Source organism: Lolium rigidum, chromosome 6, assembly GCF_022539505.1.
Source record: "Lolium rigidum isolate FL_2022 chromosome 6, APGP_CSIRO_Lrig_0.1, whole genome shotgun sequence".
NCBI classification, from domain to species: Eukaryota; Viridiplantae; Streptophyta; class Magnoliopsida; order Poales; family Poaceae; genus Lolium; species Lolium rigidum.
In genome coordinates this window covers 113,370,692-113,392,591 of record NC_061513.1, presented here as the reverse complement: position 1 = coordinate 113,392,591, position 21,900 = coordinate 113,370,692, and the positions used below count along the sequence as shown (strand labels likewise).

General features: G+C 45.8%; 1 protein-coding gene across 1 annotated transcript; it reads right to left on the bottom strand.

Annotated features, from left to right (window-relative positions):
* Positions 1-15,619: 15,619 nt before the first annotated feature.
* On the bottom strand, positions 15,620-16,651 carry LOC124660381 (protein STRICTOSIDINE SYNTHASE-LIKE 10-like). The gene has a single exon (XM_047198187.1). The coding sequence runs from the start codon at positions 16,649-16,651 to the stop codon at positions 15,620-15,622; it is 1,032 nt and encodes a 343-aa protein (XP_047054143.1).
* Between the last annotated feature and the right edge of the window lie 5,249 nt (positions 16,652-21,900).

Genomic DNA, 21,900 nt, shown 5'->3' with positions numbered 1-21,900 from the left:
TCGATCTTGTCATTTACTTCGACGAGACTTTCACAATGGACTAGTGGCACATCCGCTTATCCAATAATTTTGCAAAAAGAGCTGGCAATGGGGTTCCCAGCCTCGATTAATTAACTTGCATTAATAATTCTCTTCACATGTTTTGCTCCGATTCATCGATAAGCAACTTTATTTTGCAAATAGACACTCCTTCATGGTATGTGATTGTTGGAAGGCACCCGAGGATTCGGTTAGCCATGGCTTGTGTAAGCAAAAGGTTGGGAGGAGTGTCATCCATAAATAAAGAAAAACTAAACTAAAGTACATGTGTAAACAAAAGAGAAGAGGGATGATCTACCTTGCTTGGTAGAGATAACGTCCTTCATGGGAGCCGCTCTTGAAAGTCCGGTTGATGAGGTAGTTAGAGTGCCCACTACCATTCGTTGACAACAACAAACACCTCTCAAAATTTTACTTTTATGCTCTCTTTATGTTTTCAAAATAAAAGCTCTAGCACAAATATAGCAATCGATGCTTTCCTCTTTGAAGGACCATTCTTTTTACTTTTATGTTGAGTCAGTTCACCTATCTCTCTCCACCTCAAGAAGCAAACACTTGTGTGAACTGTGCATTGATTCCTACATACTTGCATATTGTACTTGTTATATTACTCTATGTTGACAATTATCCATGAGATATACATGTTACAAGTTGAAAGCAACCGCTGAAACTTAATCTTCCTTTGTGTTGCTTCAATACCTTTACTTTGATTTATTGCTTTATGAGTTAACTCTTATGCAAGACTTATTAATACTTGTCTTGAAGTACTATTCATGAAAAGTCTTTGCTTTATGATTCACTTGTTTACTCATGTCATTACCATTGTTTTGATCGCTGCATCCACTACATATGTTTACAAATAGTATGATCAAGGTTATGATGGCATGTCACTTCAGAAATTATCTTTGTTATTGTTTTACCTGCTCGGGACGAGCGAGAACTAAGCTTGGGGATGCTTGATACGTCTCCGACGTATCGATAATTTCTTATGTTCCATGCCATATTATTGATGATACCTACATGTTTTATGCACACTTTATGTCATATTCGTGCATTTTACGGAACTAACCTATTAACAAGATGGCGAAGTGCCGATTCTTTGTTTTCTCGCTGTTTTTGGTTTCGAAATCCTAGTAACGAAATATTCTCGGAATCGGACGAAATCAAGACCCGGGTTCCTATTTTCACCGGAAGCATCCAGAACACCCGAGAGCCGCCGGAGGGGGCCTGTGGGCCCCAGATGATAGGGTGGCGCGGCCTGGGCCTTGGCCGCGCCAGCCTATGGTGCCGCCGCCTCTTCGACCCTCTGACGCTGCCCTTCCGCCTATTTAAAGCCTCCGTCGCGAAACCCCTGATACGAAGAACCACGATACGGAAAACCTTCCGGAGCCGCCGCCATCGCCAAGCCAAGATGCGGGGGACAGGAGTCTCTGTTCCGGCACCCTGCCGGAGCGGGGAAGTGCCCCCGGAAGGCTTCTCCATCGACACCGCTGCCATCTCCACCGCCATCTTCATCACCGCTGCTGCTCGCATGAGGAGGGAGTAGTTCTCCATCGAGGCTCGGGGCTGTACCGGTAGCTATGTGGTTCATCTCTCTCCTATGTACTTCAATACAATAATCTCATGAGCTGCCTTACATGATTGAGATTCATACGATGATGCTTGTAATCTAGATGTCACTATGCTAGTCAAGTGAGTTTTACTTATGTGATCTCCGGAGACTCCTTGTCCCACGTGTGTAAAGGTGACAGTGTGTGCACCGTGTGGGTCTCTTAGGCTATATTTCACGGAATACTTACTCACTGTTATGAATGGCGTAGTGAAGTGCTTATTTATATCTCTTTATGATTGCAATGTGTTTTGTATCACAATTTATCTATGTGCTACTCTAGTGATGTTATTAAAGTAGTTTATTCCTCCCGCACGGTGTAATGGTGACAGTGTGTGCATCCGTGTTAGTACTTGGCATATGCTATGATCATGATCTCTTGTAGATTGTGGAGTTAATTATCATTATGATAGTATTGATGTGATCTATTCCCCCTACATAGTGTGAAGGTGACAGTGTGCATACTGTGTTAGTACTTGGTTTAGTCGTGTTGATCTTTCTTGCACTCTAAGGTTATTTAAATATGAACATTGAATTGTGGAGCTTGTTAACTCCGGCATTGAGGGTTCGTGTAATCCTACGCAATGTGTTCATCGTCCAACAAGAGTGTAGAGTATGCATTTATCTATTCTGTTATGTGATCAAAGTTGAGAGTGTCCACTAGTGAAAGTCTATTCCCTAGGCCTTGTTCCTAAATATCGCTATCGCTGCTTGTTTACTTGTTTTACTTGCGTTACTACTGCTGCGTTACTACTGCTGCGTTACTACTGCTAGTTTATTGTCCTGGGCAAAGCACTTTTCACGGTGCCGTTGCTACTACTTATTCATACCACCTGTATTTCACTATCTCTTCGCCGAACTAGTGCACCTATTAGGTGTGTTGGGGACACAAGAGACTTCTTGCTTTGTGGTTGCGAGGTTGCATGAGAGGGATATCTTTGACCTCTTCCTCCCCGAGTTCGATAAACCTTGGGTAATCCACTTAAGGGAAACTTGCTGCTGTTCTACAAACCTCTGCTCTTGGAGGCCCAACACTGTCTACAAGAATAGAAGCTCCCGTAGACATCAGCGCAGCCCCTCTTTTTATCGACTCCAGGCCGTTGCTATTTTTATTTGACATCCATATCTATATTGTACAGGGATAATGGTAATTGGGGCTAGTTCATCTGACGGATCAGGTACTAGTTAAGCTGCTCTAGTGGCAATCCGCAAAAACATACTTCAAGATCACATCCCTGGACATGATCCCGGGATATCGGTGTTAACTCGACAGGTGCCGCTTAAGGTCTTACCATTCCGTCGAGTCCCGGTCATGTTTTATCGGGTACCGAACGCGTCCGTTAGGATTTTTCTTCGTATCCGTTGATACGGAAAAAAGTAGCAAACCGACGTCAGAGACGGTGCCACGCCGCTCAGAACGGATCCGGGGTCTTACCTTCGCAGAGTTTTGCGGCATTCAGAGATTATTCGCGACTTTTAGCGCTCTGAGAATATTTTGTTAAGTGCCTTGTTCGGCTGATGCAATGACCCATTTTGCGGGTTCTTCTATTTTTCTCTCGGGCTTGATGAGACAGCCGAATATATTGGATTCTTCTATATTGTCGGGTTCATCACCGATGCTCTTGCTCGGATGAATATGACGAGTCAATGGTCCCGAAGATTTGTCCATCTTTTTTTTTTGGGTTCCTCCTTGATGAAAATTTCGTCGAGTTCTTTCTTGAAGAAAATTTCTTCGGGTCCTCCTTGAGGACAATTCTTCGGGTCCTCCCCGAGGACAATTCTTCGGGACCTTTTTGAAGATAATTCTTCGGGACCTCCTTGAAGATAATTTTTCGGGACCTTTTTGAAGATAAATCTTCGGGTCCTCCCTGAGGACAATTCTTCGGGTCCTCTTTGAAGATAATTCTTCGGGTCCTCCCTGGGGACAATTCTTCGGGTCCTCTTTGAAGATAATTCTTCGGGTCCTCCTTGAATAAAAGTTCGTCGGGTTCTCTTTTGAAGAAAATTTCGTCGGGTTCTCTCACGATTTTATCGGGTTCCTCCCTGAAGAAGATTTCGTCGGGTGCTATTTTGATTTCGTCGGGTTCCTCCCTGAAGAAGATTTCGTCGGGTGCTCTTTTGATTTCGTCGGGTTCCTCCATGAAGAAGATTTTGTCGGGTGCGCGGTCAGCGCTCCCGATGGGAGTAGCCCCCGAGGCTATGGTCGGGTGCGTGCATCCGGACATAGGCTCAAGAACTTGTATAATTTGCTTTCTCCTGCACAAATAAACAAACTTTTTCTATCTTTTCCTTGACTCTCTTTTTCGCATGCGGTGTCAGATGCTCAGATTCGATGATATGTAAAGTGAATATATGCCGCGCAGCCCCCAAGTGTCGGGTGCGGTGAAAGTAAACGATAATCAACTTTGTGCAAAATAAAAGAACACTTAGATTTTTGGACACGACAAAGTCGATGCATGATGAAGTCTTCGAGTGTAGATAAGAAATCTAGCCAAAGTATAAACCACCAAATAGCAAAAGTGGATGCCGCGAAATTGTTGATGAAGAAATAGCCGAGCCCCCGAGCGTTGCTGAGGTGATGTCATGATTGTTGCGTCGCAGTCGTGACCCGAGGCGAAATCGTTGTCGAGCCCCCGAGCGTTAGGCGTGACGTCGAAATAAGTTGATGGATTGCGGCGTCATATCTGGTGAAGCCATTTAAGATGAATCCATAGACAATAATATACGAAGATGAATCCCAGATGAAGTATTTTAGATGAACCCATATTGAAGATGCCATTAAATATAGAGCATATATTGAAGATAAATCCGTCGATATCATAGAGGATGAATTCATTAGCCCGAAGAATCTAGTAATAATCATAGAAGATGAATCCGCTGATATCATAGAAGATGAATCCATTGACCCGAAGAAAATAAATCCAGTAATGGCCATAGAAGATGAATCCATTGACCCGAAAGCTCATCGGGTAGTATTATATTAGAGGAAACCAATGATAACCTTATAAGCTGAATCCGACGAAGACAAAATCCAGTAAGCCGAAGAAGATGAATCCACTGAGCCTAAGAAGATAATTTCACTAAGCCGAAGAAAATAAATTCACTGAGCCGAAGAGAATAATTCCACTGAACCGGAGAAAATAATTCCACTGAACCGAAGAAGATATATCCAGAGCCGAAGAAAATAAATTCACCAAGTAACCGAGTATATTTGTGGTAACGAAGTAATGGCACAGCCACGAGTGTCGGGTGTATTTGCTGTAATGATGTAATGGTGCAACCCCCAAGTATCTGGGTGTAACGGAAGTAAATAATAATTGAATCTTGAAAGAGGGACACTTAGCTTTTTTATCGGCTGCGGTGGCGCCGACATGAAAGGAGGTCGTGCGGTGGACACAGTTGATGTACTCGCGCGGTGCCTGGCCGGTAGCAGTTGATGAAGAAAACGTAGTCGATGTGGCGGACCCGCGATAGTGGAATTATTCGCGACAGGTGAGCCCCGAGCGTACCAAGTGCGCAGCAGCGAAGTAGTCGGAGCTTATTCCAATCTGATGATCCTTGTGCCGGATGTCAAGCTCATGATACTGAACCTGTAACAATGAGCACGCACTAACGAGTTGATGTAGATCGGCGGATTGACCAACGGACGATGGTTGCCTGGTATCTGGTTGTCGAGTAGCCCTGCGATGTACGTGCATACTAGCAGGCAGGTGAAGATAACGTGTTGGCCATAGCGAAGATGATGGCATCTATGGACATGGCGGAGCAGCCGATGACGAAGGTCGAGCCGCGATTTGCTTGTCGTTGATTCTTGTTCGTGCCCTTGAAACTTGGTCCATCCATCTTTAACAGGTAGCCACGAATACATGACCGCTCCAAGTCCTCATGCTTTCTTTATTTTTTCTCTTGTGAGAACGGGTACAAGATCACCTGGAGCAGCACACTTCTTGAGATTTGATCTGACTTGTTATCTACTTGACGCTTCTCCTATTTGCTTTTGTCTGGTAGATTAAGAGTCAACTTTCACCCGTGAGGGGATTTTACTATGACCCTTGCCGACGAACACCGCAACGCCAGTTGCTGTTTGCAATTTTACGAAGATTGCTGATTGATCGGGTCGATCACCCGCCGAGTTGCATGTGGCTGGTAACCTTGGTGATATGGATTGCCTGGATCGCAAACTCTGCTGCCGCCATGAACTTTCTGTTGAAGTCGATTGTGTTGAAGAAGACGTAGAAACTATATGCGATCTGCTCGCCGATATGGATGAAAAATCCCGCCCGGATAACAAAATCCAGTCGACGCAGATCCCCACAGACGGCACCAATTGACGAGGGAACACCTCGGCAATGCCTACCTATTGTAGACTTGGGTTTCGGGAGAGAGCGACGATGGAGATTCCGGGAGCGAGATTAGGCACACGATGTACCCAGCTTCGGGTCCTCTCGGTGGAGGATCCCTACGTGCTGCTAGCAATCTACTATATGATCATAGATGTGTTTACAGGGTGCCGCCGTAGGCGGAGCTATGTTGTCTATCTATTGTCTCCCTTATTTCGGGTGCCCTGGCTAGCTTTATATATGCCACCAGCCTAGGGTTTTACAAGAGTTTTAGTCGACTACTTCTTCGGGTTGCCTTGTTGGGCCTTCTCTATATTTGGTCTTCTCCATATTGGGCCGAGCCAGGTATACTAATAATGGGTACCCGAAGGGTATGCCCATGTCACTGATGTCATAAAAGTTTGACTGAGGAGTCGAAGAAATGAAATTGTCGAGTGGTCAACTTGAGTCTACGCACAGATTGCAAGCATCCTCGCCTAGACGCGGGGGCTACTCCCATCGGGAGCGCTGGACACGCACCCGATAAAAGAAGACTCGAAGATTTTTCCAAGAAGAAGGGTGTGAAGAAGTATTTGAACAAAAGAGCGGTATCCTCAGCTCAAGTCCGTACCCAGTCGCAAGCGCCCGCGCCCAGACTCGGGGACTACTCCCATCGGGAGCGCTGGATGTGCCCAGACTCGGGGACTTGTTTCTGAGTAGAGTGACGTTGTTTTGCCAACGGTAGTTAACCAGCAAAGCTAGGCACGTTACTTCACATCCTTTACACGTCCAAGTTTTACTGAAAAGTACAAGCCCTGATATGCATCTATCGGGTGACCTATGAAGACCTGCAAGAAACTTTGGCAGAAGAAGACATTCAAGTGGCACAACTTGAGTCTACACACGGATTGCAAGAATCCGTATCTAGACTCGGGGGCTACTCCCATCGGGAGTGCTGGACGCGCACCCGATAAAAGAAGATGAAGCTGTTACAAGATGGACGAGAGCAATCAAGGCAGAAGAACGTTCAGTAGAGGCATGCTTTAGTCTCTACCGAAAAATCTTCGGCTAGACACTCGGGGACTACTAACGTGGGCATTACCCTTCAGGTAACCGATATTGCCCTATCCTGTGCGGCCCAACTGGAGGCCCATGAAGATACGTGATGGCAAGGTGGGCCACTACGACGGTGCTGAAGAGGATTCCTTGAAGAACAAGACGAAAAGGAGCCGAACAAGGAAAGTTTAGAGCTAGGTCTTTTGTAAACCTAATCGTACCCGTACAGATCTCTTGAGACCTGGCCTCCTATATAAAGGCCAGGAGAGGGGCTATCGAGGGACACAATCAATCTTAGCAACTTTAGCCACCATAAGTTTAGAGCTAGGTCGCCGTAGCACTTAGCCTCTCGACGAGATCACAGTCGAAACCTTCGGCACCCCATTGTAACCCGATATTTTCATAATCAAGATCAGACAGGCAGGACGTAAGGGTTTTACCACATCGAGGGCCCCGAACCTGGGTAAATTGCTCTCCCGCTTGTCTGTGAACCGATGTCTCGTGTCAGCCTAAAGGATTCCATCAACCCTAAGCCCCTACCGGAGGGCATTGTCGAGGAGCACCCCCGACACACTTCCTTCTCCGCGACCCCGCATACCCACCCTTTTGTATTCAGAGGGCCCTCGATCGCTTACTAATCTAGAGCGCTTGATCCTCAGCCATGATACAATCCATCATAGACCCTGTTGCACAAGACGTCCACCTGGGATCGGAGAGCTTAATGGCCTCTCAACCTTACCGTGGGACCAACAACACCCACACGTACGGCTACGACAAATAGGCATCTGTTGATATGCGAAAGGAAGAAGATATAACTGACTTCTACAGAGCCATTATAGATCTTATGGTTAACACGTAATATACGACGCTAGAATCACTGGACGATATTTGTTTTTAATCCTATGTGAATACTTTCCCAGTTGCAATGGAACCTCCACCATCATCTTAAACCATGGTCCTATTGCCCACCACATAGTCATATTCATAATTGTAAAGTAATCTTTTGCTTTTCAATGCAGGAATGATAAGTATAGTAATTTGCACACAATTTGATAAAAATAACTAAATGGCATGAGCAAGAGATGAACTTGCCTTTCTTGACAGATTCTGAAATACCATCATTGTCTGGTAAGGACAATGTTTGAAGAACTAATAAAGATGCTATAATGCATAAGTATGAGATGTAATCGCTCTAAGCGTAAGCTAACCCCGATGATTTAGAATTGGTGAATTGTAAAGATTTCTTTAGGGTATGTTGCTCTTTTAGAGTGGTTCCACAAACAAGATTCTTATTAGGGTTTGGGGATCTTAGTATCGTAAACAAGTGGTGTGATGCATCATAACAGTCATACACACAAAATAATTGCATAATATGTAAAGAGAATTTGTCAGTTTTAAGTCTTTTAGTGCATGATTGATGATTACTTATTATATATTTCAAAAGAATAACTTTTGAAAAACATATTATATAATAATTAGTAAGTATTTCAAGTAAGAATTATTTGCTTCTATGGTTTACTTGTTATTTACTTCAAAAGAATAACTTTTGAAGAACATGTTTATTAATGAACAAGAACTACTACAAATAGGAGCTATGTGCTTCTAGGGGTTACTAGGATTTCTAAATTAGTTCCTTGGATAAGTATTAGATGAATCTAGAACAAGAAGGTTTCATAACTAACAAGTAGTTACATGATTTAGTTAAGCCTTAGCATATAAAGTGAATTACTACCTAGGTTTGCTACTTTAGGTTTGATCCAAATAATGTTGTATCAAAGAATGGTGATCAATGGTGCTAACATGAAAGTAACAAGTTAGGGTTTACACTTAGGTGATACTAGTTGGTCAGGTATTAGTCAAAAAATGAAAGCATGAAAATGATAACTTCATTTGCATTTCAGTTGATAATAACTTAATAAAATATGAGCATGTTTTTATTTGCTTAGTCTAGATCTATAACTAAGGTTAAGTTCACTTGATCACATGTTATAAATCCCTAGGGTTTTAGAGTTGAAAACAATTTAGGATTTTCACATAACATAGTAGGGTTAAGGTCTTTACTCATATTAGAACTAGGGTTTCCAAGTTGTGATACAATTCTTAGAATAATAATTGGGTAATAAAGTTGAAGTTATTAATAAATTTGAAATAAAAATAAAAATAATAGTTTTTATCATTTTTCTAATTTTCTTATTATTTAAAGAAAATGATAAATAGATAAATGTAATTTAGGGTTTTAAAATACCACTAATATTTAAGTTAATGATAATATGATAAATATAAAATTAATATTATTATTTTATTTAATTTGTAAGTATTTATTATTCATTTTTGAAATTTAACTAATTATTGAATTTTAATTGTATTTAGGATAAAAGAAAAGGCATAATTAATAAAGGTTAAAGAATTAAATTTTCATTTTAATAAATTTTTTCATATTATATTTTTATTGGGTAGATTTTATTTTTGTGAACATTTTGATATTTTATTTGTATTTTTCTGAGTTGAAATGAATTTTATATGAGTTGGCAAAGTTTCAACATTTTTCTGGTTTTTGGATTAAATGAATAACACTAAACGTGCCGGTTCATTTCTAGCTACTGTCACTTACTAGTGGGGCCATTGACTAGGTCAGATGCCACGCATGCAAAGACCAGTGAACGATAACCAAGGGCCACACACGCCACGTTGGCATCACCGACGTTTAAACGTCGGTGGCCAGTACACGGTGGCGCCGCCGATTTAGGGCACCCCGAGATGCGTGGTTAGGGTCATTCGAACGAGCACTGCAAGACGAAGCTAATGGTGGTCTCACTTTTCTAAGGGGATCACCGGAGCATCGCCGGCAACCATCTGCTGCGGCGACGCGCTCCAGCGAATCATCAAACGCGGCTACAGATCAAGCTAGGATGCGATTTAAGGCTCTATCGATATCGACGCGTGTGTTCACCCTGAGGATGCTGGTGTGGTCGATGGAGGGAGGGATGGTCGGGAGCATGCTCATTCACCGATGACCGCCGACAACAATCGATGAAATTCATCGGCTTGAGGAAGCTTCGGCTCGATTCCTTCCTCCCAGATGATCTACGGCGTCAGGCGCTTCTCCTCGGCTACTCCCCGGAGCTTGGGGTGGCCTCCATCGTCGGGTTCTTGATCGACACCGGCAAGGTGTTGTGAAAGGTTGTGAGAGATGTAGAGGGTATGAGGGGAAATGGAGGGGTGTAAGAGGATTAGGGCTTCACGGCGAGCTTCGTGGAGGTTTTTATAGCGACCGACGAGGCTTGGATCGCCATTTCACCGGCGGCAGTGGCTGGTATTCAAACGACGATGTCGGCTGTTACTGGGCGCGAATCTTGGCGGGAAGTGGATGAGACAGACATGAGATTACTAGGGCAAGGTTCTGGCTTGGTCTTCGCATCTGAGGTCGTCCTTATTGCCGGCGAGGGACGTGGCCAGGGCTCTCGTGCGCACTGTCGCCACCGGAGAAGAAGACGACCCTGGTTTTCTTCTGTTTGGTACCGTTTCGTTGTGTGGGCTGGTATTGGGTTGCTCGTGCCGAGTTGATGGGCTAGCGTGAAGATGGTTGTTGGGCTGCTACAGCCTGCCAGGTAAGCCTCTCTCTCTTCTCTATTATCTATTTTCTGTTTTGTATTATATATATTGTTGTTTGAATTCAATTTTGAATTCTGTTTTGTTTTGTAGGTTTTTGTTATTTGGAATCCTTCTAAAAGTGATCAAGTGATTCCAAATACAATAGTGAAATATTAGGATAATTTTATATGGGGTTAACATATTGGATTATTAATTGCTATTTGAGTTTTGGGACTTAACCTAGGAGTATTCAAATTATTTTTTTCGAGAAGGTTATCTTAATTACCAAGTGGTAGTTAGGGTTTTGGTCTTGTACACATTTACAAATGAATGCTTGTTAGTTGGTTCTTATTTAAGAGTATGATCTCATGACATGATTTTATGTGCTCATATTTTCTAGGGGTTTAGAAAAGGTTAGGTCTATTCTATAATCACTAATCGTTTTAGTAAACTTTATCTTGAAATACTTAGGATAGATCCTATGTTCATCATAGTTAATGCATTTTCTAAGGTAGTGGCCCAAATTATAAGACACTACTTTATTTGGTCAACTAATCAAGACACTTGGATAGCAAAATAGATTTTAATATTGGTTTAACACTAATCACTTAAATGGTATTTAAACTTAAGGTATATATTGCTTGGGTTTGTACTTGTGATCCATGATACACAAGTTAGGAAACAATATTCTATGTGGAGTTGATCTCATTTTGAATGGTTTAGGGTTTTGATTGTGTTTCACTAATTGAAGCATAAGTGGAATAGAGATGTGGTCTAGAGTTGCTCTTCCTCACCATTGATAGGATGATTACCTTAGGCTATGCTTAGGATTGATGTAGATGCTTATCTAGGCCAGTGTTTGATGTAATGTAATAGTTTTTCTACTAAATGAGCTAGGTTTGCTTACTAGTAGTTACCCTATGACTTTATGTGATGGATGATATCTGCTTATCATATAAAGTTTTAACTTGTACTTATATATCTCCAAATCATGATCATGCATTATTTTCCATGATCAACTTATTCTTAATATCTTCTTACTTTAGGGTTTATGATCATTACTAAATTGTGATTTTCAATTCATATAGCGATCAAACGCATACACTTGTTGCCCTAAATCTGTAAGGATCTTGCAACAATTATCCCATGGGTTACTAACGCATCTATATTCGTTGCATTGTACCCTTGCAACACCCAAAAACGCAACGCATTTTTATCCGTTGGTAGAGTCGCTAGCAACGCTCATATGGACATTTAGATAGCATGACTGCGTTTCTGTAGGGGGTGTCTCTTGTATTGGACCTAGCCCGTATCTCCGACCTACAAGACAAAAACCTTACCTCCGGCTCCGTAGAGCGTTCCCATGGCCTCGACTCCGGCCGTTGGAAACCCGATCTTCTCCCAGAAATCCACCACAACCTCAGTCTGAGAGAGACCCAGCGCACGGCCGATCGGCGTCACGTTAGGTTCCTCTCCAAGACACACGCCACGGCCTCCGCAACCTCCCTAGCATCATCGTCTTATTCCTCTTCCTCCGCGATGCAAACGAATCTAGAACCAGACACGGGCCACTCCGGTGAGGGCCGCTCCGGCGAGGACTGCTCTAGCGAGGGACCGGTAGGCGGCCCTAGGGTTTCCATTCGGAGAGGATCGCAGCAATACTTGGGCGAGATTTCGGTCGAAATTTGATGACACCATACACTATCTTAGTTATGTGCTCCCACTTTTTCTAAAGAAAGAAGTCCAAATAACCCCCCTATGTATTGGGTTTGGGACACTAGACCCCCCTAAGTATTAGCTGGGACACATAACCCCCCTAAGTATGTGATACCATGTAAATTACCCCTCAGACCGGTTATGACTGTTTTGATAGTGGTTTTGGTCCACGTGGACTGTGGTAATACCGTGTGCATGTAACCACCTCGAGGAGGCAGACCTGGGTCAGGGTGGCTGCAGCATGTACGGTCGCCGCGACTTCGTCGGAATTTAGAAGCGGGGATGACACGCTTGGATCAGGCAGCAGCAGAACCAGTGGTTCTTTCCGTCTCCAAGGGAGCTTCTCAGCCTCTTGCCTTGGTGTCGTCGCCATGGCTGTCGGCAAGAGCAAGCAACCTGAAGCACGGGGCGGCACCACTGCTCGCAGTTCGGCAAGTACGAGCTCGGCCACCTCCTCGGCAGCGGCACCTTAGTCAAGGCGGAGTAGTCGTGGTCGTCAGATGAACCCGAGCTCGCGGACACCGGCATGGACGCGCATGCTTGGCGAGGTTTGTTTTACACGGACGGGCGCACCGTGCCCGCCGTGGGCACAGGCAAGCCAACTCCGGGAAAAATTTACATGTGCGTCGGGAATCTTGGAGCTGGCCTTGGGCTTGGATTAATCACAACAGCCACAACCCACGGCGAGGGCGAGACAGAGGAGAGGGCGTACGTGAACGCGGGCATGGCGTGCACCTGCACCTGGAGCGCGGCAGTGTAGTGCTACGCTTCAGCATCGAGAAGGGAAGCTTCCGTCGCCCGAGCACCAACCGCCTCAGCTCATTCGCCTTCCTCGCCAGCACCGGCGCGCGCGGAAGTCGAGCTGGAGGAAGAAGCTCCCGCCGATGGGCACCGTGGTGCGGGTGGCCTAGGGCGGATGCGGACGTCGTGCGCGCGGGCGCGGCTGCAGGAGCCAAGGAGAATGGCGCGACTCCATCACGAGCTGCCGCACGCTGCGACGGCGAGGGCTCAGTCGGCCGGCCGTGTCGCGAACCTCACGCACGATGGCGGACGAGATGCCGCTCCCGGCGCACACGAGGCGTAGCGCATCGAGGAGCTTGGTGGAGTAGATCTCCTGCTCCTGCCTCGTCTACCACTTCAACGACGCTTGATGCCGCCGCGACTGCATGTCATCCGTCTCCAGCTCGTTGCACCACTTGCGCCTGCAGCTCCTTTCGGCCTCTTGCTCCCTTGCGCGGAGACGAACCGACGAGGAGCTCTCAGCTCTAATCTCTCCAAGTCGAGGATGAATCAGACAGATTGACGCGGCGGCGAGAGGTGCCAACCGGAGTGGCGCTCTGCGGGAGAGAGGAGCGTGCACCAAAAACACCATTGTCCACGTGGACCAAAACCACTACCAAAACAGCCATAACCGGTCTGAGGGGGTAATTTACATGGTATCGCATACTTAGGGGGCTTATGTGTTCCAATTAATACTTAGGGGGGTCTAGTGTCCCAAACCCAATACATAGGGGGGTCATTTGGACTTCTTTCTTTTCTAAATAACTGTAGAGTTTGCTCTCGCAAGTCTGATCCAATTTCTGAATTCTCCTCTGAGAAGAGGTTGAAATGATCAGTAGATGATGTCTGAGTGTCGGCCCCTGGTAAATCTTCTGACGCCCAAAGATTTGATAATCGCTTTTGCATGTCCGATGGTGTTAATTAACCTTGTGAACTGAACTCGTACCACATGTCAAATGTTGTAATTGCAGTATATGTATCACAAGTTACATAAGCAGATGTATTGGACTGCTTCAGTTAACGTGGTACTAAAACTGTCATCACTAATTCACTCTGTCATGCTTTGGCAGGTCATTCCAAGGTTCAAAGCAGGTAGATCAAGATAAAGTTGATGCTTGTTTTTGTACCTGCATGTCTAAAACATCGGAGACCGGAGAGATCCCGTCAACTTTTGCAATTTCGAGTCTGGCTCTACCCTGATAAATTCTATCGTCAGAGTTCAGATTTGCATATTGCATACATTTGAACAACTTTAGTGACAGGGACAAGTTCAGTTTAGAGCTGATATGCTTCCCCAAGTTACAAGCGGTGGGAAAACCTGTAATTCTGCGTTGGCTGATTCTCTGTACGTTTACATGGCCTACCCATCTGCCTTGCATATTATCTTCATATGTGGGAGTTCTTGATTTGGATAATTTGTTTGTTCATATATTTTGGGTCTTATTAGCTAGAGAATCGCTTGTTATGGTGGTTGGGTATGTTGTCTTGCGATGAACCATGTCACCAGCTGGTAGGTGTTTTAGTTGTGCCTGGTTTCTTCATATATTTTGCGCTCCTAGCTATACCGGGTGGTGGCCGTCTCGCTTCAGTTTTTTCGATAATGGGGTGAGCCCAGCCTCTGCATCAATCCATGCATATGGCTTGTCTCGCTTCAGTTAAGTTAACATGGCATTTCAAGCTTCAGTCTTTACGTACTATGGAGCTAAATCAGTTTGGACTGTGCTAGAACTGCATGTACAAAGAAAATACAAATAAGACACATAATCGAGCTACCTGATACACAATGATCATCAGCTTCATATTTATCACAGGAAATATCTCTATATATATATTGTCTCTCAAGCAATAAATTATCCAGTCACTTATTCACCATCTTTGACTTCGCATCAATATGCGGGATGAGAAAACAATGTTTACTTCACATCCTGAAAACTTGAGTATGAATATGTATGTGGGAGCTAAAAATTATATAAACACATATAAATGCAATGGGTGGAACTTTTTTATCCAACACAATGGTAAGGCTGAAGGTACTTGTCCCGACTCTGGCATGGCATGTCCTGTCTCCTATTGTTACTTGCCGGTCGAGTAATTAAGACACCTTGTTTTAACATCGTCTATAAAATTCAAAAAAAGCTTTTTAAAGCAATAAATCGTCAGTGTATATTATATTAATTTAAAAACCTTTTTTAGAGCAATAAATTGTCAGCCTATGTTATATTAGTTCAATAACTACCAGTCGAACAGTGAATTTTCTCGTACAGCTAGAGAACCCAGAATAGGGAGTATTTTTTGCTTTGTTTTTCAAAGGTCGTTTATCCACAGAAGGGTAGCATGGTAAAAGCAGCTTGACAAAAAATATCTTTTTTAGACATGAAAATGAAAGAAATTAACATATAATAATTTGCTGATAATATGTGTCAATTACACCAAGAGAAAATGAACTGGAAAATTACACGGAAGAATAAAATATAAGAAACAAAAAAAGCTATGTTGAATCAACCTATCTCTATTTGCGTTTAACTACACTGACATAAGGCAGCTCCACGGAACCCATGTAGATTTTGCCGTTGTTCCTCTCCATTATCTCCGTCGGTCTCACACTCTTGGGACCTCTCATCTCTTCTAGTATCTTCCCATTGGAGCCGACCCTCACAGCGAGCAAATGGCTATCCCGGCCGAAAGGAAGTTCGTTTTTCTCACGGTGTAAAGCCACCCAATAACCTCCCTTGTTGCTAGGTCTCACATTATCAGGATAGCCCGGGAGGTCGGCAAAAGGCTCGGATCTTCCAGCGTTGGGACCTTTGATCCAGTGCCTTAGTAGCTTGCAAGGACCGGTCGATGCAACCACAAGGTGTGTATGGTCGGTGCTGACGGCGACGCCATTAGGGTAGGTCATGTCTGTCTGGAGCACCGTGACATCTGAGGTTCGCGGGTCATACCTCATGAGGCGCCCCGTGGAGTCCCCAGTTCTCGTCACCATCTCGTGCTGCGCCCTGTTGTAGTTCATAGAGCTGTCTGTGAAGTAGACCTGGCCGGTAGTTTGGTCGACGTCAACCCCGTTGGTGAAGCTTAGAGGTATGCCATCGACATTGTTGACCAGCACCGTCGCCTCCCCGCCGCCTGGGCCAACCCTCATGAGACCCTTGTACGCGTCGGCGATGTACAGGTCTCCTGTCTTCTGGTCGAACCGAAGGCCGAGCGGGCGGCCACATTGGCTCTCCGTCGCTGTCTCCGGGCGGAACTTGGTGGCCGTGCACATCTTGCTGTCGTAGCCGGGGCCGTGCGTGTAGGTCGTCCATCCGAGCTTGTCGCCGTTCCACTTGAGGACACGGCCGTCGGAGACGCCGCTGTAGGGGCCCTGGCCCTGTCCGTCGAAAGCGACGCTCTCCGGCCCGCGGACGGTCCCGCGCGGCAGCGGCAGGTGCTGGCTCCGGGTGGCGTCGAAGCTGGCGGCCGCCATAGCGGCGGGCAGGAAAAGCATGACCAGGATCACCAGGGCGATCGTAGCCTTGGCAAGGCGGCTCATCCCGCAACCCATATTTGCTTGTTGTTTCTTCGATTGGTCGATCTATCAAGTTCACGTCGTTGGCTAGCTCGTATTTGGTTCTGCGATGGGGCTTCGTATGTGGTTGGCTGATTCGCTAGCTCGATGGTTTGTGGAGAGACCACGGTGGGTGCCTGCACTTATATACTACACTGTAGTACTGATCGAGAACTATCTACCGTTCCGAGTCGGTGCATAATACACGCCAGAGGCTGACTCGGTTCGTATGCTTTGGAAGAGAAGCAGACTCCGAGTCGTAGTATCTACATACGAACTGATGGAGACTTAAGTGCAGCGATTCCGAGCGCGACGGTGATTGCGCGTTGAACACGGCGAGCTGCCGACGAACGGAAGGCCTCTCCTTCACTAGCTGCCCAGCTCCCGCTCCGTACGTGCAGTAGCTCTCCGAACGTGCAATTACAACATTAGAAGGTACACTTGTCGTAGTGATGCAGAATCACAGGACCGGGCCGGCAAAATTTGGGGCCCTGTCGAAACTTTAAAATGGGTCCTACCTCATTAGAAAAATACAATTAATAAAAGTTATAATATATATATGTCTTAAATGGTAGTTTAAATTGATAAACTACTCTCGACGCCCGTATATTTTAAGCTCGCGATAAGATTATCTTAAAAATAGTTTTAAAAGGAAAAATATGGTTTAAAACCCATACCGGTCCGATGGTCTTAAAAAAGACCTAATGGAGCCCTATCAAATTTACCTTTTTTCAAATCGTTTTGATGCATGAAGTTATCCCAACAAGTATACGTAATAAATAAGTCAATTATAAGAATTATCCTCACAAGAGTAATACAATATTACAATATTAAATTTACCTCGGTCTCTATAAATTAAAATCGTAGTAATTATTTAATAAAATGAGGAATCAAATATTTGTGTCATAGGCATCAATTCGAAAAGAAAAAGCCAAAGAATACTAGGAATGCAGCTGGAGCGATGGAGTAAGCGGATGATGATTTAAACAGTGTTATTTCTTATGCTAATACTCGACCAAGGTTTGGTTCTTTTGCTTGGAGTATTGCTTTTCCATCCTCTGTATTGTGTCATTTCTATTCTGATTTTTGCCTGTCTGGAACATTATGGCAGGAAGTTATGCACCTCTTTCATAGGTTCGAAACTAACATATGGATATTGGTGCCATGTACGCCGACGTTGCTGGGATCTTTGTGAACCCCCGCAAGGACGACCTCGGTGCCATCTCCTCTATCCTAGACTACTTCGGAAAAGCTAGTGGGCTTGTCACCAACATGACGAAGACGGAAATCTTCCCGGTGCGCTGTGCGGACATTGACCTGCTGGACATCCTCACTGACTTCCCGGCTAAACTGGCCAGTTTCCCTGGAAAATACCTTGGCCTACCTCTCCACTTTCGACGCCTCCGAAAGGTCGACCCGTAGCCTCTGATCGACAAGATTGCGGGAAAGTTGCCGGGATGGATGGGCAAGAACTTAGCGCGGCCAGGAAGAGTCATCCTTGCTAAGACGGTCCTCATGGCTACCGGTATATACCACGCTACGGTCATACCGCTGCCTAAATGGGCTAGAGACAGGATCAACAAGATTGTCAGGACCTTCGTCTGGGCGGGGGACGAGGGAGAACATGCGGCTCAAGGGAAAGCCCTCGTGAATTGGAAAACGGTGTGCAGGCCGAAGACTCTGGGGGGGCTTGGGAATGCCGGATATTGAAAGATCTGGAAGAGCTTTAAGGCTCCGCTGGCCTTGGCTCCAATGGACTGACCCTGAGGGTGCGTGGGCGGGATCAAAGCTTCCCTGTGACGAGACTGACATGGCGCTTTTCAGGGCCTCCACCAAGATCACTATTGGCAACGGAAAGCTTACCTCCTTCTGGCACGACAACTGGTGTGGACGGGGCCCCCTTTCGACTTGGGCGCCTGACCTTTTCAAGATCGCTTCCAGGAAAAACCGCACGGTTGCCAAAGAGTTGAGCGACAACAACTGGATCCGCTCCGTCAACAGGATAAACACACCCACGCAGTTGGCGCAATATTTAGAGCTTTGGGACATCATCCAAGCCGTCAACCCGGCCCTCGGGCAACCGAGACTCCATTTTATGGACTCTCACTACCGACTCGACTTACAGTGCCAGCTCTGCTTACAAGGCTCAGTTCTTCGGTGGTCAGGCTAGATTTCTCGCAACAAAGATATGGGTTGCTCACGCCGAACCGAAGTGCAAGCTTTTTGGATGGCTTGCCCTGCATGGAAAGCTGCTAACTGCTGATATGCTCGCCATTAGGGGCTGGCCACATGAACCTCTATGTCCTCTATGTCTACATGCGCCCGAGACGGCCAACCACCTATGCAAAGATTGCCCCTTCACTATAGCCATTTGGAACCGGATGAAGACCTGGGACAACGATGACAGCCCTGATAATCGCCACGTCCACCAATCCATCACTGAGTGGTGGGATGACTTGATCTCTGCAAAGGCTACAAAGGAACAAAAACGCATCAGCGGCCGGTTCCTATATGTTCTTTGGAATGCTTGGAAGGAACGAAACAGACGCATTTTCACGGGGCGCCGCCTTACCTATCTTCAGGTTGCCGATATCGCAGAGGAAGACGTTCTCCAGAGGGATCGTGCCACCAACGGCTTCGGGCCGGCCATACCGGCCGAACCTGACTGACCTTTTTCCCTCTTCTTTTTTCTTTGCGTGGTTTTGAGGGGCATATTCCCACCTTAATCTAAATATGCCCTCTCCTGTACAGTTTGGTCGGTTTTTCCCCCTTGCTTAATGAAAAGGCAGTGCTCCCGCCGGTTGCTCCAAAAAAATATTGGTGCACCTGTAAATGTGCACCAATTTTTTTTTGTTCAAGTTAGTTTGTTCATTGTCATATATAACTTAGGCTTACACTGCTTGCTCTCTCAGCATTGATTCAATCTCTAAAGTCCTCTCCGAGATGAGGTTTGGCTACAAAAAAGTGGCAGGCTCATTTACAAATCTTATTAACCTTCTTAACTGAATTACTGAAATAGTACTACATGCCTATGTTTTGTTGTTACTCCCGTTGTTTCAAAAAGCAGTGGTAATGCAATTGTAAGAGTTACCTTATATTGAAGTGCATCTTCTTGAGGCATCAGCTATGTGCTCTGCTCTTCAGTTTGATTCAGAATGCACCTGCATATACACAGTATCTTCTTCCCACTTTATAAAGAACTGAATGTTTGCTCCAAGGTTTAAAATAGCGTGCTAAATGAAGTAGCGGCAGCCTCCTTTAAACGTTGTGGACGCTATATCGTGCTAATAGCGTGGTATATTTTAAATAGCGTTTTCAAAATAATACTAAATATAGCCTAAAAATAAATAATTTTACTAGAACGAATGGATATATAGTCCAAAACTGACTGAATCATACATACATAACCACACATAAAAATAGATCATAAATATTTTAGAAGGATAACATCAGCATGTCACACGGCAACAACATAGTATAAATTATTTATTAAAAATATTAGCATTAGCGATATTATCTTCTGATTTAGAAGTGGAACCAACAGATTGCACTTCATCACCACAAAAAAGTGAAAGCAACTTGCCCAAAAAAATAGCGCTAACGCTATGAGTTTTAGCGCGATATAACATGCTATTCGCAAATAGCGCCACAGCGAGCAAAATTACTAAAACTTAGCGTGGACCCTCTAGATATGCTATAATGCGCTATTAGCGGAGAAATAGCGTGCTATTTTAAACCTTTGCTCTCGCAAGGCTGATCCAATTTCTGAATTCTCCTCGAGAAGAGGTTGTAGTGATCAACATGATGTCTGAGTATCGGCCCCTGATAAATATTTAAACATATGGCTCGATGAGCCCGACTTTGAATTAACAAAGCCATCGACTCGTAAGGAGTACAAAGAAAACGAAAACTGAAGAGAAACCAAAAAACTGGGGTTAGCACAAGGGTGATGCAAAGCTACAGCCTAAACCAAGAAAAGACCAGGCAGAACTGATCAAGGCTCAAGACTACAAGATCTACAAGAGCGCCCAAGGCTACAATTAAACATCGGTAGCTCGGCCTGAAACTTCAAGCAAAAAAGATGCCACTCCATGGAGCCGCACACACAGGGCCGCCTTGTAGAGGACCACCATCAACGAGGAAACTAGCTAACTGCGCTAGTGAGCAGACGAGACTCCATATATCAAAGGGGGGAACTTCATGACAACAACTTTAGGAAGGGGTACGGCGCACACGAGCGTCGCCGTTGTCGGCACAAGGGAGCTGTGCAATGCTTTCGTGGAAGCTTCAACCCCCACCCCAAGAAAATCCCAAGTCTTTGCACCTGCCGTCGGACAGCCACCGGCTGTTGAGAACCACCGGTGTCCCTCGTGCCACGACACAAGCTCGACAACCACCCTAGGCTCGAGAGCGGCCACGCGAACCAGATGCACACCGTTTATATGAAGCCGTTCACGGCAAGACTCGGGGCATCGAACAAGTAGATTTTCCGAGGAGGACCTCGGAGAGAACGCAAGTCAGCAAGACAGCAAACAGTGCACCGGGGGAAGGCAACTAGCGGCAGACGTGTGTCATGGCCACGCCTCCAACGAGGTGAACGGCATCCAAAGACGTCGTTGTCGCCGATAATGGCCGAAGCCCCTTGGTGGCCACACCATCGTGCACGCTAGTGTCCCTACAGGCTAAACCCAACGAACTAAACCAGTCCTTCAGGGACAATTCCGAGACGCGCCGTCCCCACAGGTGTCACAGTTGGCCGGGGAATCATGCAGTCGGCGGAAACGAAACTCGCCACCATGCCAGTGAAGCGCCATCCACACGGCCCAAAAAACACAGTCTCTCTCAAGCGGAGCAAACCCGAGAGAGGCAAACAAGATGTCCCAGCCCCTGCAACGAACTTCTGCAGCTAGTACAGGACCGGCGTCACACCAGGCAACGAAGCCGCCCAAGCTCCGGCCACAACCTCTACTAGCCATGGAGAGGAACCCGCACCAACCAGGCCCAGCTCCAGCGTATCTGGCCCGCTCAGCCCGTGGCCACCCAGATGAGGCCCAGACCTCAGCCCAACGGTCTAGATCTGGGCCCGCCGCCGCCACCCCTGGCCACGGCCGCCCCGGCTACTTGACACCAACGCCGCCGACCAGGCCGCCGAGCAGCGCCGACACCCCGCCAGGCTCCGCGGCACCCATCGCCGGTTGGAGGAAGCGGCAATGCCACCAGGGAAAGCCATCCCGCGAGGCCCTCAC